At 39.5% G+C, this 16,253-nt stretch overlaps 1 protein-coding gene across 4 annotated transcripts in view; it reads right to left on the reverse strand.

The window, feature by feature from the left end:
- Window positions 1–3,164: 3,164 nt before the first annotated feature.
- The window catches only part of CSNK2A2 (casein kinase 2 alpha 2), a 43,406-nt gene continuing 30,317 nt past the window's right edge, over window positions 3,165–16,253 (reverse strand). For all 4 annotated transcript variants that reach the window (XM_031949936.1, XM_031949934.1, XM_031949935.1 and 1 more), the window contains 4 exons: window positions 14,853–14,953; window positions 14,042–14,190; window positions 12,334–12,427; window positions 3,165–6,203 (listed from right to left, as the gene is read on the reverse strand). In XM_031949936.1, coding sequence (XP_031805796.1) covers window positions 12,351–12,427; window positions 14,042–14,190; window positions 14,853–14,953 — 327 coding nt within the window. In that variant the 3' untranslated portion in view covers window positions 3,165–6,203; window positions 12,334–12,350. The remainder of the gene's footprint in view (window positions 6,204–12,333; window positions 12,428–14,041; window positions 14,191–14,852; window positions 14,954–16,253) is intronic.

Raw genomic sequence — 16,253 nt, forward strand, 5'->3', positions numbered from 1 at the left:
CTATAGCACTTTGAGTTGCATTTTTATCAAAAAGAATCCTGAGGATTGTACTCAAGCAAATCTGCTCCTCCCTCCCCAATTAATTTTCTATTGGAACTGAGAATCTTACTGATAGAATTTTATTTGTCACTAATCTTATCAAAAGAGCTCCTTGGGAGTACTTTTTAATCTAAGGAATCACAAAGGATTTTGGTTGCTTTTTTTTCTCTTCAAATATCATCAGATACACATTTTACTGTCCTTATAAAATAAGTAGTTTGATAGCTGAAGTGGCTAATGTTGAACCTGGAGTCAGGAAGACCCAATTTCAAATCCTGTTTCTGACACTAGGGTGACTGGCTAATTCATTTAAAGTTTTGTCATCCACAGTTTATCTGTAGGCACAATGTGAGCACTTAGCTCCTTGGGTTGCTGTGTGAGAATCTAATGAGATTATATATGTGTATATCTATATAGCTATAGATATGGATACACACACAGACACACACAAAGAGATTTGGAAACCTTATGACTCTATATAAATGTAAACTGTTATTACAGGGGGATACTGAGAAGCTGAGTGATAACAATTAGGGGTAATGATAGGGGCTGAGTCCTTCTGTAAATGGGCTTTTCCCAGTGGAAAAGTTTCAGTGGAATGAAGTTGGAACTGGATGATGTCTGGGTCATTTGATCTGGAAATCAATTAGTAGCATTAAATGATTGCAGTTCATCACCAATGCTGGTCCCAGCTGATTTACCAGCAGGGGATTCTGGGTGACTAAGGATATGGGAAGAGGTGCTTTTAAGAACTGGTAGCCTTATCTTGGTGTACGGTGTTAAGTATGGATCAATGCCTAGTTTCTGCCATATTAGTTTCCAATTTTCCCAGCAATTTTTATCAAACAGTAAGTTCTTATCCCAAAAGCTGGGATCTTTGGGTTTGTCAAAGACTAGGTTGCTATATTTGTTGACTGTTTTATCCCTTGAACCTAATCTATTCCACTGATCAACTAATCTATTCCTTAGCCAATACCAAATAGTTTTGGTAACTGGTGCTCTATAATATAATTTTAGATCTGGTACAGCTAAGCCACCTTCATTTGATTTTTTTTTTTCATTAATTCTCTTGCAATTCTTGACCTTTTGTTTTTCCATATGAACTTTGTTGTTATTTTTTCTAGGTCATTAAAATAGTTTTTTGGGACTCTGATTGGTATAGCGCTAAATAAATAGATTAGTTTAGGTAATATTGTCATCTTTATTATATTTGCTCGCCCTATCCAAGAGCATTTAATATTTTTCCAATTGGTTAGATCAGACTTAATTTGTGTGAAAAGTGGTCTGTAATTTTGCTCATAAAGTTTCTGATTTTCCCTTGGCAGATTCCTAAATCTTTTATATTCCTAAATATTTTATATTATCAGTTCCTAAATATTTTATATTATCAGTAGTTACTTTAAATGGAATTTTTTTGATTTCCTTCACAAGCTAATTGTACAATATTTCAGAGTCTGATTCTTTTTGTACAGCAAAATAACATTTTGGTCATGTATACTTATTGTGTATCTAATTTATATTTTAATATATTTAACATCTACTGGTCATCCTGTCATCTAGGGGAGGGGGTGGGAGGGTAAGAGGTAAAAAATTGGAACAAGAGGTTTGGCAATTGTTAATGCTGTAAAGTTACCCATGCATATATCCTGTAAATAAAAGGCTATTAAATAATTTTAAAAAAAATTGTAAAAAAAAAAAAAAAAAAAAGAACTGGTAGCTTTAAAGTGATGCTGCATTTCAAATATCCCAATACATTTTAAACCAGCAGATAGAGAGAGCCCTTGGAAACAACTGAGTTTCAAATCTCAAATACTTATTAGCTATGTACGCTGAGTAGGTCACTTAATCTGTTAACCTCAGTTTCCCCATCTATAAAGTGGAGATAATAATATCTCCCAGGGTCATTATGAAGATTAAATGAGATATTGTAAAGAGCTTTGCAAACCTTTAAATCCTATATAAATGCTAGCTATCATTATAGTAGATAGTGTTGGACTTTGAAGTTAATAAGACCAGACTATGAAACCCACCTTAAAACACTTATTAGTTGCATGACTGGGAAAACTGCTTAATTTCCTTATTTCTATAATGGAAATAATGCAAATAGCCTCTAATTCCCCAGATTATTGTAAGATCCAAAAGAGGGAGTATAAAGAATTTTGAAAATCTTAAAGCTTATAAGTTTTGTGGTTATTGTTTAGGTAATATTCCATAAAATACTGTCCATCCAAAAACTCCTCATAGTTGGGTGAGTATCACCCTCTCATTTATTCTTAACAACCCTTTAGGATATGAGGATTGATGGCAAATATTCCAAGTCTGCTTTTATTCATATTGTTACTTATACCTAGAAGGTCCCACTTAACTCCCTCTTCAACTCTTGAATTCCTATCAAACTTTTAAAGGCCATCTCAAATATCACATCCTCCAAAAATTTTCTTTGGATCATTCCAAAGGGCAATGACCTCCCATCGCCAGAGAACACTAAGCTTTTGTATTTCTATAAGACTGTTGTTGCCTGACCTAGTTAGCTGTGCTGTGCTCTATCTTCCTACAAGGCTCTGAGTTCCAGCTGATTCTCAGCTTTATCTGTCTTTTAGGGCCAAGCACAGTGCTCTATCTAGTAGGGACTTAATAAAATGTTTATTAGATTGGAAACATACCAGGAACCTAGGAACAAAGAAATTAAAACTAGTTGCAAACTCCATCAATAAGTAGGTTACCAAATTGAAACCTGAGGGAAGCTTGGAATTCTTTTCTTGTGATCATAGTGTTCTCCTCTTGACCCTGGGAAATTTTTGATGCGTTCTATACCTGAAGGAACTTACTTAATTACCAACTATCTGAACAAATATATCTAAATATCTCATTCTCAGGTCAAAAGGCCAAAAATGGCCACTGCTCCTTCCTATGCTTGCTCTACTAAGCACTTTTCCAATCACCTGAAACCCCCCATTTGACATTTACCTACATGGAAATGTGGTTCTTTGATACACTTCATGCATGGGCTTCCAGGAAATGGAACTCTAAAATTAAAATTCAGTAAACTCCAGAAGCAAATTATTAATTACTGGGTTTGGGTTCCAAAGCTCATTATAATCGTATTCCTTTTTTCCTTTCCAGTCTTCTTACATCTTATTCTCCCTTCCCCAATACTCTGATCTAAAGACACTGGGCTACTTGGCACGTGAAACATTTATGTTCCTCATGACTGGAACCCTTTGCTCTTCTAATTTCTCATACCTGGCTTCAATAAAGGCCTATTTTCTTCAAGAAGTCTTTCCCAAACACCTTGATGCTAGTGTTTTCCCGCAGTTAATTATCTCTAATGTATTCTGTGAATATCTTATTTCTTAATAGTTGTATTGTTGTCATTAAATTGGGAGCTCAAAGTAGGTACTGAAATTGTTTTGTTGTTGTTGTTGTTGTTGTTGTTGTTTTGCTGTTCTTTGTCTCTCTGGTGCACAATATCCAACACATAATAGGTGCTTACTAAATGCTTACAGTTGATTTAAAATGGCAAAGATTATAATTGAAAAGGAATCCTGGAGTCAAAGAATGCTGGAGCTTAAAAGGACCATCTAATCCTAGCTGGAGATCGTGTAGTCCAGGAATTATTAATCTCTGTGTGTGTGTGTGTGTGTGTGCGCGCATGCACACACGTGTGCTTGGATGTTTTGGGTAGTCTGGTGAAGTCATGAGCTCCTCCCCAGAATAATACTTGTAAATAATTGAATAAAATGCTTAATTTCAATTGGAGGTTAGTAAAAATTAAGATATCATTCCCCCTTCTCTATCCCAACCTAAATTCATGGACCCACTAAAATATTCATAGACCTCCTGAAATCTATCCATGAACCTTCAAGGGATCCTAGGTTAGAAACACCTGATCTGGACCAACCTCCCTCATTTGACAGGTACAGAAACTCTGAAAGACCCAAACCTGAATTAAAAGAGCAGATCCTTTTTTGTTAAAGATCTTAAAGATCTACATGATGCCTTAAAAAAGAGAAAACCCATAAGCTGCACACACCATCTATAACAGTATTCTTTGGATTGATATATATATATATATATCCACACACAGGCCAACACAGGGATAATAAATACATGTTTTATATATACACGCACATACAAAGAACCAATCTGTAAGTTTTAGAAGGAATGAAACCGTAGGGTACAGGGAGGTACTTTTTATAAAGAGGTACTATAATGCATTTTCAAAGAGTCAGGAAATGGAAAAAAAAAAAAAAAAAAGATGAACAGAACCTTGAATCAGACAGAAGTAGCCTTACAACAGAGATCTTGAATATAAGGGACATTAGAAGAAAGGAAGTAAGAAGCCAGAAAACACAAAATTTAGTTGTACAGAGTCCTACTAGATCTTAAAATGAGTTTTAAGTATCTACTTTTGTTAATACTCCAGGTTTTAGCTCATTGGCTGAAAATGAATACAGCCTCAAGCGCCAATACTTCTGAGAAGTCACAGTTAAGATAGAAACTCCTCTTAGCAGATAATTCCCCATCCCCTACTTCAGAGGAAAAAAAAAGGTATACACACTTGTTAACAGTTACATTATTTCAAGATAAGCACTTGTTGAAACAAAGGAAGACTAATGCCACTGGGAAATGACTAGTAATGGAGATCTAGGTTACATCATAACTGATTTGTTCCAATTAAATGTGCAGGAATTTTTTCTTTCTTTCCCTACTACTTCTTACAACTAGGAAGAAAGATGGAATTCAGAAAAACAGAAGACCAGATCGCACTTTTATGTACTTTCTTCTCTATTGGTCCTATCTGTGTTGGGAGGGTGAAGGGCAGAAAGAAGCTTTTCTGTAAATTTCTTGACTAGACTTTTGCTCAAGGCCAAAAAAAAAAAAAAAAAAAAAAACCCGATTTTAAAGCAAATATAGTTTCCCAATTTTGTCCCTCTTCCCCACTTGGGACAGTCAGTTTTTCTGATCCATTTGCCTTATAATTTGATTTCACTGAAGTCTTCGATCTTCAGATTGTGTTCAGAGGTAGGCAGTCCCATAGATCTGAGACCTCCATGCAGGCTAAAAGACTGATTCTCTCTAAAGCTTCTCAACCCTTATGGCAAAACTCTACTTCAGAAGTATTAGGGGTGAGGCAGGGAAAGAATAGTGCAGATGGGAGGTATGGAATGGAGGGGAAAGGAGGATGGGAAGAGAAGGGAAAAGCTAAATAATCTTCCTGAGTTCATTGATAAGAGCAAAGCAAGCTTTATTTGCTGGCTAAAAGGACAGCCGGCAGTAGAACCTGCTAGGGGAAGAAGGGATTCTCCCCTATGATGACACAGGCTGCTCTTACTCGTCAAGGCCTGTGAAGATTAACAAGGGGAAGTTTTTAGAGAACCAAGTGAAACTTGTCCTTTTCACTCACTGTTCCTGCTCCCTCATTCTCCTAGGTTAGCCCAGTATCTAGAAGGAGCTCACCCAATCCCTCTTACCAACTGACACCTTTCTGAGGAGTCACTCTCTACCAAACTGTTCTGTCCCCTTCTTTTCCTAGGTCTGCCCTTGTTCCACTCTGGTCAAGAACATGCCATAGGCCCATCCACCAGGGCCACTATTTCAACACAGCCATTTTCAGAATTCTCAGCTGTCCCTCTGGGCCTCAGCTCATAGCTCCTTTCATACTGAAAACTCTTCATACATTTCTTTTAAAACTTTTATTCAATAATATATAATTTTTTTAATTATAATATATAACTGTCCATCATGCCATATATTTCCCCCCATTTCCCCACTGTGGAGTTTGTGGCCAGCTGTTAATACAGTTTGCTGGGGAAGGGGGCAGGGGGGACCACGGGGCCAAAGGTCAATGGGTTGAGGTGGGGATATAGGAAGTGGGGGAGCAACATTAACCAACAACCATTTTGCATACCCTTCACATTTTCCATGCTTTCTGGGTCAGAAGGAAGTCAACAGGAAGTCAAAGGCATATGAACCTTTTACATTCAGAAGTAAGGTTTGTTTTATAAACTGTTGGTTGCCATTCAGCTGGTGTGGTTCCTGCTCTCGTAACCTGTCACTGTGACGTGTCTGTCCGCTGCATGTGGTCTCTGTACACACGTTTTTAAGACATTTGATTTGGTTCTTGTTCTGCTTATGGAAAAGTGGGAGAAACAGCATCAGACCTGGGGAGAGACAGGAGGAGGGAAGAGACAAGATTAATGAGGCTCATTGTACTTTGAGGGCAAGCCTCCACTACCTGGGCTGCTTGGTCCATGGGAGGCCAACTCTGTATTCACAAACCAGCTTCAAGTGCCAGTTAAAGAGCAAACTGGTCACGCTCTTGGATGTGCAGGATTGGTCCTGGCTTTCTAGTCCCCTCTCCCCTGTGCCGCCTTGCTGCTCAAGAGCAAACTTTGGGCTAGGATTCCCATCAATGGAATGGAGTTCAGTGATTTGATGCAGTGATCATGGACCGATTGGACATGCTTCTACTAACAGCACTATGACCCAGTCTTCCCCAGATTCCCCATTTTGGAGGTTCTGCGGCCCCTCTACCATTGTGGGAAGCCCGGCAACCCTCTCAGCAGCCAATCTCTGGAGCCCCTCTAGGAATCCCCAGAAGGGCTGTCTCTTTTGTATAGTGATAGAATTCTATGGACACTTCCTCTCCATTTTTTTTTTTTTTTTGAGGGCATAGAGGAATTTGGTTTTGAGGTCCAAGTAAACAATTTCCTCTTCTCCCCGACTCTGTACTCATGTGGAAAAGTCTTAAGGACAGCAGCATGCCAAAAAGGAAATCTTGAAAGCTGTCTACAAATGTGAACTAAGGCACTGGAAGAGACAGCCACACTCAAAGTTATCTGTGAATTCAGTGTATATAGTAAACTCATTTTGTAAAAAATTTATTGGATAAAAATAGTGTCTCCTCAAATAATGGTGTATATATAAAAGCATGGGTATGAAACCATAGGAAAAATAATTAAGCCTAATTCTCCATATGTGGGAAGGTGGGAAGATTAACCCCATCTACATTGATCTTTGCTTTGGAAGCTTTTCCTTGTGACTGCTGACAGTGTAAGGGGGTATAAGGAAGAGTATATAAGAAACTCAAGGATGCTGAACTTTCAGGATTCCAACGATGGAAGGGAACAATCTTTTAAGTTATGCATATGGTTCAACTTAAAAACAAAAAGTAAACATTTACTGCCAACTGAAATCCTATAAAAGCAGTTTTTTAGGCTACCTATGTCACTCACAAGTGAGCAACAGAATAAGACACTCGATTTGAAAAGGCAGGACACACCCAAGTATATCTTGCAAGTGATGCTGTGCACAGCAAGGGGCTAATTACTAACAGGATGCCCTGCCAAATGCTTCAAATCATGGGAATCAAATGCAAACACCATGTATACAATCTTTGAGTAAGATTCACTTAAGAAATGGAAAATGCAAGATTTAAGGTTCTCATAGCAACCAGCAGCCAAGTCTCCCCACATCAAATATTTGGTTGGTAAAACTTTTATTTATGAAAACAGGCTTGATTGAACATGGCATTTTCTCCCCTCTCCTCTAAGGGCAGAAGTAGCAGCAGCACACAGATTGTACAATGATATGTGATCATTGGATCTTAAGAAGTCATTTGTCTTTAACTAGTTCACAGATTGAGTGTGATTTTTTCAGTCAGCAGGAGACGGTCGGCATCCTAGTTCGTGACGGCTTATCCAAGCTTTCCAGGTGGGCTTCACAATTTGTCCCCAAAATCTTAAGCACCATTTTCAGTCGAGATGGCCAGCAGGAAAAAACTGCCCATTTGTTGGTACTGTAAAAGACGGCTTTAAAAAAAATCCCTATTCAATTCACTCAGAGGTTAAGGATCACATTTGTAGAAAACTTTATTACAGCCTGCTATTTCTGTCCCCAAGTGCATGCATTACTTGTGTATTCCTACTCCAGTGTATGTCTTCTTTCCAGGGTATGGGGGTTTTAATTCTTTGAACAAATACATCTAGTAGAGAACCACATTGAGTCTAGCACCCACTGGAGACTGTATAGGGTTTTCTCACTTCTACTTTTTACTCTTTTCATCATCCAGATCTTTCTCCTACAGTGCGATATTTTTTACCAAATATAAGAGTTGGAACCTTTCTTGGAAGCTCTGAGACTAGGCTGTTGAGTTTTTAATGGTGAGTGGAGTTTGTTTTAAATGGCCTCTAGTCTCTTTTAAAACTATTTATAGTCATTTTTATGGACAGGATGCGTTGCATGCTCACAAAGGTTATCACAGCTTTCTGCTCCTAAACAGAAGGTCTGACAAATCAAGAGGAATCATCTGCAGTTTACTAACAAGCCTATTCCCCTCTTCCCCCCAAGAATACCACATCATGCCCCTCACCATGGTTTGGCACCAGTACCCTCAGGTTTCTATCCCAACCTTATTGCCAGAATAGGCAGACCATTCAGACACCTGTTCTACAGGAGCAGTAGCACCCTAGATTCTGGCTCTGGCTCCCACTCTCAAGAAGCTTGCCTTCTCCGAAGAGTACTTTTCCTGGCACCACCCCCCTCTTCTCCCCTCACTTGCTTGGTTTGCAGTACACAGAAGAGTTCTTTTAATTCACACATCCCCCAAACGAGCCTTTCCCCTGGCACCACCATCCAAGGACCTCTGCCTAAGGTCCCCACGTTTCCTTAGCTCCTCTCCAAAGACAGCACTCCAGAATGGTCCAGGTTCGATGGCCTGACTGGCATATAAAGCCCTCTTTCATGGTTCACAAAGCACTCTATTTACATAGATCATCTCATCTGATCCTCACAACAACCCTGTGAGGTAGGTGCCATTACTTCCATTTTACAGATGAGGAAACTGAGGATGAAGTGTGGAAGGGTTTGTACAAGGTCACACAGCTAGGAAGCACCTGAGGTAGGATTCTCAAATTTAGATCTTCCTGATTCCTAGCCAATGTTCAGGAAAACAAAAACAAAAACCAAACTGCTCCAATACTGCCTATTACCACCGTGCCCAAGGCTCTTCCCCTCAACTGGGGCTCAGCTTCCTACTCTGTAAAAGCAGGAGTAAAGTGCAGGCTGTATGTCTTTCCTTCTGGCTGGAAAGCTAGGATCCTATTACTAGAGCTTCTAGTGTCTGCAGCATGGGATTCCTGGCCCAGGACACTCAGCTGATGGACCACTTATTTCTGAAAGGATTGACAGGTATGAATAAAGGTGGTTTGGGCTCTCTGGACAAACTGGGCTTTTTAGTTTTCTTCATTCTAATAACACACAATGGGGGCAGGAACAAAGATGAGGACAGGTCCAACTTTATTACTGTCAAATTCCAGGCCAGGTGAGGGCTAATGTAGACCAGACATGAAATACCACGAATCCTTCAGTAAGTCTTTCGGTTTCTTAGCAGCTCCAGAAAGTTTTGAATAAAAATATTGCTTTGAAATCATGCTTATTCATTGCTAACAAACCATCACATATATCAAATCTCACCCAAGTGGGCTTAGGAACATGGGTAGTACCTGAGATAGCAGTGAAATACTAGCTTTGTTCTCTCCATGTTCCTCTGCTATTCTTTAGCAAAGTACAGATATACCTCACTACCAAAGGCACTTTGCTTCTGTTGCTATTTATCAGATAGAATTTCAAATTAAAATGACTGGGAGATCTAGTCCAAGAATCACCACTAAGGATATTCTGCAGATCACCAAAATTTTTTCTAAGATAAGGCAATCAGTTACAATATGTAAAGTAATGCCATTTGAAGGGGCATCTATGATTAGCCAGAATAAAATCATCTTACCCCTATTAAATTTAGTGCTCAAACAGATAAGGGAAGTTAACCACTCCAGACAAAACTTTTCAGGCAGAGGCCTACAGTTATCCATCCTATATTGACTATGCTGCAGAACTGTCAAAGAAAGAAGTTGAGAGATGTAGACAGGGTCTGCTGAGAAAGTGCTTCAACAAAAAGGTGACGGTGGATGGCTCACACACTTTCTCTGTGCAGTCAAGTGTGCTCTTTCTAAGAAGGATCTAGTTCCATGTCAAAGCCGAGGTTAAAAATGCCAGAGACAGGCCAGTGAAATGGGATTGCAGATTCTCAGGAGCAAGCCAAGAAAGCTGGGAAGCATAAGGAGATCAGGAAACTTTTCTTTTGAATATGCTTCTGTTGCTTTAAGGGAAAAAAAAAATCAGGAAAAGGAAGGAAATGCACTAGTACTGCTTCAGGACCTGCCTAGGATGCCCCCATCTTAAGGGTGGACTCTGCATGGTCTCACAGAGGATGCCATTTCTAGTAAGAAGGGAAGAAGCAGAAAGCAAAAAATAACAATCCACTAACAGAACAGCCCTTACTCTGGACATGTCTCTAAGGAAAGGCACATTGGCAGGCTACTGGAAACTGTTTCGTGGCCTGACACCCGGAGATAAGGATTTAGCCTGTAACTCTGATATATCTCTCAGTTTTATTTTCAGGTAGAGCTAGACACACAATTAAAATGCAGAATAGGCAATGTAGGACTGACAGTGGTGGTATGAGAACCTTAGCCTTTTGCATTTCCTGGCTCTCGAATTTGTTTCCTCATCTGTAAATTCAATTTGACACAAATGGTGTGTTTAGGATTTTGGTTGGGTTATTTTTTGGTTTTGGTTTTTTGCATTTTAAATTCCCACAGACCAGAAGACAAAATAGAATTTACATTTATAGATAGGACCTGCTACCAATACCAATATGACTTTATTGGAATATGGAATGTAAACAGATGTTTCAAACAAACAATCTAACCTTATATAAAAAAGTATGGCATTATTAAATAGTTAATAAAGAAATCCTAAAGGGTGGTAGACACCTCTAATTCTAGCCTAAATGTGTAAAGTCTCCAGTTGCTGGACAGTTTTTTTCCAGCAGAGAACTACGAGAGGCAGCTGTGATCAACAGGCCCAACCCACATTAAACAGTGCTGGTGACGAATTTCTAGGGCATACCCATAAAATGAATCACAGCCTCACAGTCCCAAATCTAGCTTGCTCCGCTAACACGCGTGGATTAGCATCCTGGATTCAAATCTGTTCCCACCTGCTCCAGTGGTGCCATTCCTTTCCTTATTGAAGTCCTACGGTTTCATCCCCACCCCCCCACCCCAATACCTTCCTCAATAACCTAGGTTATTTCAGGGCCTTTCCAACATTACTCAGATTCTTGACACATGAATGATAGCTACCCTCATTCAAAATACTGTAGGTTTATATCTAATATATCAGAACTTAAAGAATACGTTCCTCTGATTTCCATGAGAAGTTAACTTCTTTCACGGGGGAAAGGAAGAAAAGGGAAAGAAAGGTTCCCTCTTGATACTTCACAAAGTCTTTTCTGAATGAACTAAGGTGGCAACTCTTTTTATAAAAACCAGAGAGAGGCAGCCACTAGCTTTAACCCCATTACCCCAATTAAGAGGTACTGACTTTTGCTCCTTGATAGTGCTGGCTGTAAACAATAAGCCTATTTTTTCAGGATTAAAATATGTGTACATGGATAGTCTGGGGCAAGGAAATCCTGTGAGGTTCTACCACTGACACAAAAGCATACAAACCAGCGCCAAGGGCAGTGAGCCTTGGGGTACACACACTTACACGTATAACTTTTTGATGGAAATGACTGCCCTTAGCAGTGACATCAAGAGACTGAAAGTGATCACAGATGACACCCGAGAGGATTGTTTGGCAGCAAAGATCTCAGTTCATTCGCATATTCGTGGAGACTTAAAGGAAAACTGCAGTGATGAGGGACAGTCCCTGGAGAGCTCATGCCATTAAGAAAATGTGTAAAACATGAATTTGTAAAAGAGCTTTAAAAAAAAAAAGTAAAGAAAGAAATACTGTCACTTTTAATATCTCCTTTGTGTCAGTGGCGGCTGACATTTTGCTAAAACCTGAGCCTGATCTCGCCAAAGGAAACCGGAAGCACAATGGAATAGAAAGGAAGTTAGACATTCAGAGTTTGTTGGCTGTGTTGGTCAATTGAACCATGGTTTCCCGACAAGTAAAAATGACATTACAACAACTCTGAGCTTCTCATCTCCCATTCATTCCAAAGAAAAGAGGCCTTTCCCTAGATCTTAAAGTATATGCCAGACTGTCGGCTATTCCCCGTTTACTGGGAATTCTCTTTTTTTGATAAGACTAAAAAAAATTCTTAACTCTTCTTTGTATTTGGAAGGAACGATCAGAATTTCTCATATCACACTGTAGTTTTCCTTCAAGATTTTTTTTGGTTGGATGTTTTATTGGTTATCATCAATCTTGAATTACCCGTCGTTTTCCAGTCTTCATCGTCCCGCTGAGAGACCACTGGAGAGCACAGAATTTTCTGAGCTTGGCTGGGACTGCTCCTTCACCACAGGGTCTACAAAAGAATAAGAATAATGTCAGTCAGAACAAAAAGATGAAATAGGTAAGACAGGGTTTTTAAGATCCCTTTCCCATTTCATATACTAAGAGTTCCAGAAGGACAGAAAAAATTAGTGTCTTGCTGAAGGCATGAATGTGGTAGTGAAGAATAACTACCACTCAAAGAAAAAAGAAACTTTCACAAAAATACATCAGTAAATTGCTCCTAAATCAATTTTTTTTAAAAATTCATTTTCAGTCAATACATTAACTTTTCTCTTACCTCCCCATCTTTTCACCCCTTGACATGTGTAGTGAGGTCTATCAAATTCCTGCACTAGCCATGTCCAAAAAAGGTGAAGCTCATTATCAGGAGGGAGGCAACCCCTTTCACCACAAGGACTCTGGAATTGTTATTTAGTCTTGTACTAATCAGAGTTCCTGAATCTAAGTTGTTTGTCTTTACAATATGGCTACTGAATTACTTTACTGCAACAGGACATACAAGTTGTTTCAAGTTTTTCTAAAATCATCCTCTTCATTTCTTATAGCATCACAGTATTCTACAATATTCATTGATTCTAACTTATTCAATCACTCCTGCAATCAACTTTTTATCAAATAGAGACCTCTGAATATAAAAATACTATCCAAACAAAGGAGACTCCAGCTCTTCCCTAAGGCTAAGGTACTGTTTACCTGCCAATAATAATAGCTGACCTAGAGCTAGGCCTTTAAGCTTAAGTGCTTTCAATGTACTATGTGTCTTTGATCTTCAGACATACTAAGAAAATGAGTATTACAGATATGATCTTCATTTTAAAAAAAGGAAAAGGAAGGATCAGAGGTATTAGCTATTTGCCCACATCAAGAGAGCAGTGCCAGAAGCAGGAGCCTTTCACCAGCATGAGTCCTGCCCCTACTACACAGAGCATTGCCTCATGTGTTCACTGTGTGTCTCATACAGTCTGTGGCAGAGTAAACAGAAGATTCCAAAGTCCAAGGAGCCAGCAACTTCGATCCCAATTCACGAGTGAACTTAGGCCCAGTTAGTGTCCCTGGCTCTGAGTTCTTCTACCACTAAATCTCTAATCACAGAAAAGACATTTAAGATTTTTTTAGCACACCTCCAAGTTTGAATAAAGTGAAACCTTCACCTAAACTGCACATATGTAAATAGTAAAAACACAAATTAGCCCACTAAGAATTTTGTTTGCTTTCCTTTCTGTATCTATTTTCATTTCCTTATTTTAATTTCCTATATTTTAATAAGTAATTTATCCTACTCTGAAAGACTATATATATATATATATATATATATATATATAAAATATGTAATCCCTAATCTGTCTGTGGCAACCATTGACTGCTTTCCATAGTTTCTAAGTTAATAGTATAGAAGCACTTAAATTCTATCCAAACAATGCTTGTCCAGTTCTGTAAATAGCCCCATTTCTTCAAGAGGAAGTGGGCACCTTACAGACTCCGTTAGTTTGAGACAGATGGGGCTGGTTGATAATGGTTTTTAGAAACAATCTACCCAAAAGCTGCTACAATTCACCGCTTTCACCACTCAAGCCTCAATTGATCCGTCTCTCTAGAAAGCCTAGAATCTGATCTCTGCACTTACAGAAATAAGGGTGTTCCATGGCCTCTTTGGCGGTCAGCCTTTGTTGATGGTCATAGCGCAGAAGCTTGTCCAGAAGATCCAGGGCCTCAGGACTGACGAGATGTCTATTCTCACTATGGATGAAGTTTTCCCAGCGTTTTCGAGAGTGTCTGAAGGATGAATGAAATCTTAGTTTCTGAATTTAAATTACTTACTATTGAGGCTACAACTACATCAAGATAACAGCCTCTTTTATTAATTAAATCTTCTAAGTTTGATTTAGAGCTTTTCTTTTATACTTAAAATTTTTTCTTCTTCCCCTAAGTGTTGTAATGAAACGATAACTCCTGGCACCTTAGGGGTTCATTCCTAGAAGCAAGGTGCAACACCTGATAATTTAGCCTAACATTCAAATGAGATCTTTCCAAAACTTACACTACACAACTACTACACATAGCATAAGTGACTTTACAATCACCCTTTAAAAATCGGCTTTCTTCTTGGAAAAAGCCAGTGGTTTGTTTTCCTCTCATTTTTTTCTTTCCTCCATTTTCTTTGTTTAACTAAATATAGGATTTGCTCAGGATTATTAACGTTAATTAATCATGTTTTTCATACGACTATTTTTGAACTGTCAAGGGCATTCATATTGTATAAACAGTTCTGATTTGCAGACACAAGTAAATGCGTGTTTTACAATGAGAAACTGAAATTTTCAGTTTTAATTTCAATATAATCGTAAAGCAGATAGAACCAATATGAAAGATGTACTTTCATCCACTGTCATCTAATTCTGAAATAAGACAAACCATAAAGCCCTCCTCTTACTTACTGCCCCAGGATATCATTGAAGTGTGGGTCCAGGTCTATGTGGTATTTCTTCAGATATCCATATAACTCATCTGTACCAAGTACTTTGGCAATTCGGACAAGCTGAAACACAATACAGATTTAACAAAACCACCATGCAGCAAACTCCCGGGCAGGTTTCAAGGAAGCTTTATTAGGAAATTGCCACAATGACTGCTATGTCTCTTCCAAATTAAGTCATTATCAACAATACTAATAATAATAATGAATTTGGTATCTGAGCTGCCCAGTGTGCCATACATTATTACTCATTTTAATTGAGCCAACATTAAGCACTGTGAGGTGATAAGGGCCTGCACTAGAGTGGGGAGGATGTCCGGAAAGGGCTGTTTTTAGGGGATGCTGCAAAGGTGACCGACAGGCCCTGGCCATAGCCTGATTGTGGAGGGTGAGACAGAGGGAAAAGTCTAGGACGACTCCTGACCTGTGAGGCTGGGGGACTGGGAAGATGATGCTGCCTTCTATGATAATGGGGGGAAAAAGTAGGAGCAACACAAGGGGTTGGGGGAAAGATTGTTCTGGAAATGCCAAATTTAAGAGAGTGAGAGGTCTGAAAGCCAGATGAAGACACATGGTTGGAGATAAGCAGAGAAGACTGGGGCAGAAAAAGTAGATTTGAGAATCATCAGCATAGAGATGATCACAAAATCCATGGGAGTTGATGAGACCCCCAAGTGAAACGTGTCAAAAAGGAAGAGAAGAGGGCCCAGAACAGTACCCTGAGGGACACCTACAGTTAGAGGGTATATCTGAATGAGGATCCAGCAAAGGAGACTGAGAAGAGGCAGTTAGGTAGGAGAAGAATCAGGAGAGAGTACTATCCTGAAAACCTAGAAAGAAGAAAGTATCATGCAGGAGAGGGCGATCAGCGGCGTCCAAGGTGGCAGAAAGGCAAGGAGAGTGAAGAGACAGGTAAGGCCTTTGGACTTGATAATTCAAAGATCAAGGGGAACTTTGGGGAGCAGTTCTAGTGTTGGGAAAAGGTCAGAAGCCAGCTTGTAAGGGCTTAAGAAGATAGGCTGGAGGGAGGAAGGGAACCATTGCAAACAGACTGGAAAAGTCATTTTCCTTTAATGGACCTCCCTCCTAGGGGCAGATGTTTCTTCCTGCTTGCTTTGGCAGGAATGAGGAGCCCTTGCACACATTAGCAGGACCCCCTCATGGCCACTGCTACTCTGAGAAGTGACAGCAGTCCTCGATGATGGCACTAAGGCCATACCAATTCACAAAGTGCCAACACTGTGACATGGCCTGCCCAAGATCCCCCAGGTTCTAAGTAGTAGGGAACGAGGACCAGGTCTGTACCCACCACCCCACCCCTCTCCCTAATTCAGAGCACAAGGGCAGCAGAGGCCCTTTGGAT

Source organism: Sarcophilus harrisii, chromosome 2, assembly GCF_902635505.1.
Source record: "Sarcophilus harrisii chromosome 2, mSarHar1.11, whole genome shotgun sequence".
Lineage (NCBI taxonomy): Eukaryota > Metazoa > Chordata > Mammalia > Dasyuromorphia > Dasyuridae > Sarcophilus > Sarcophilus harrisii.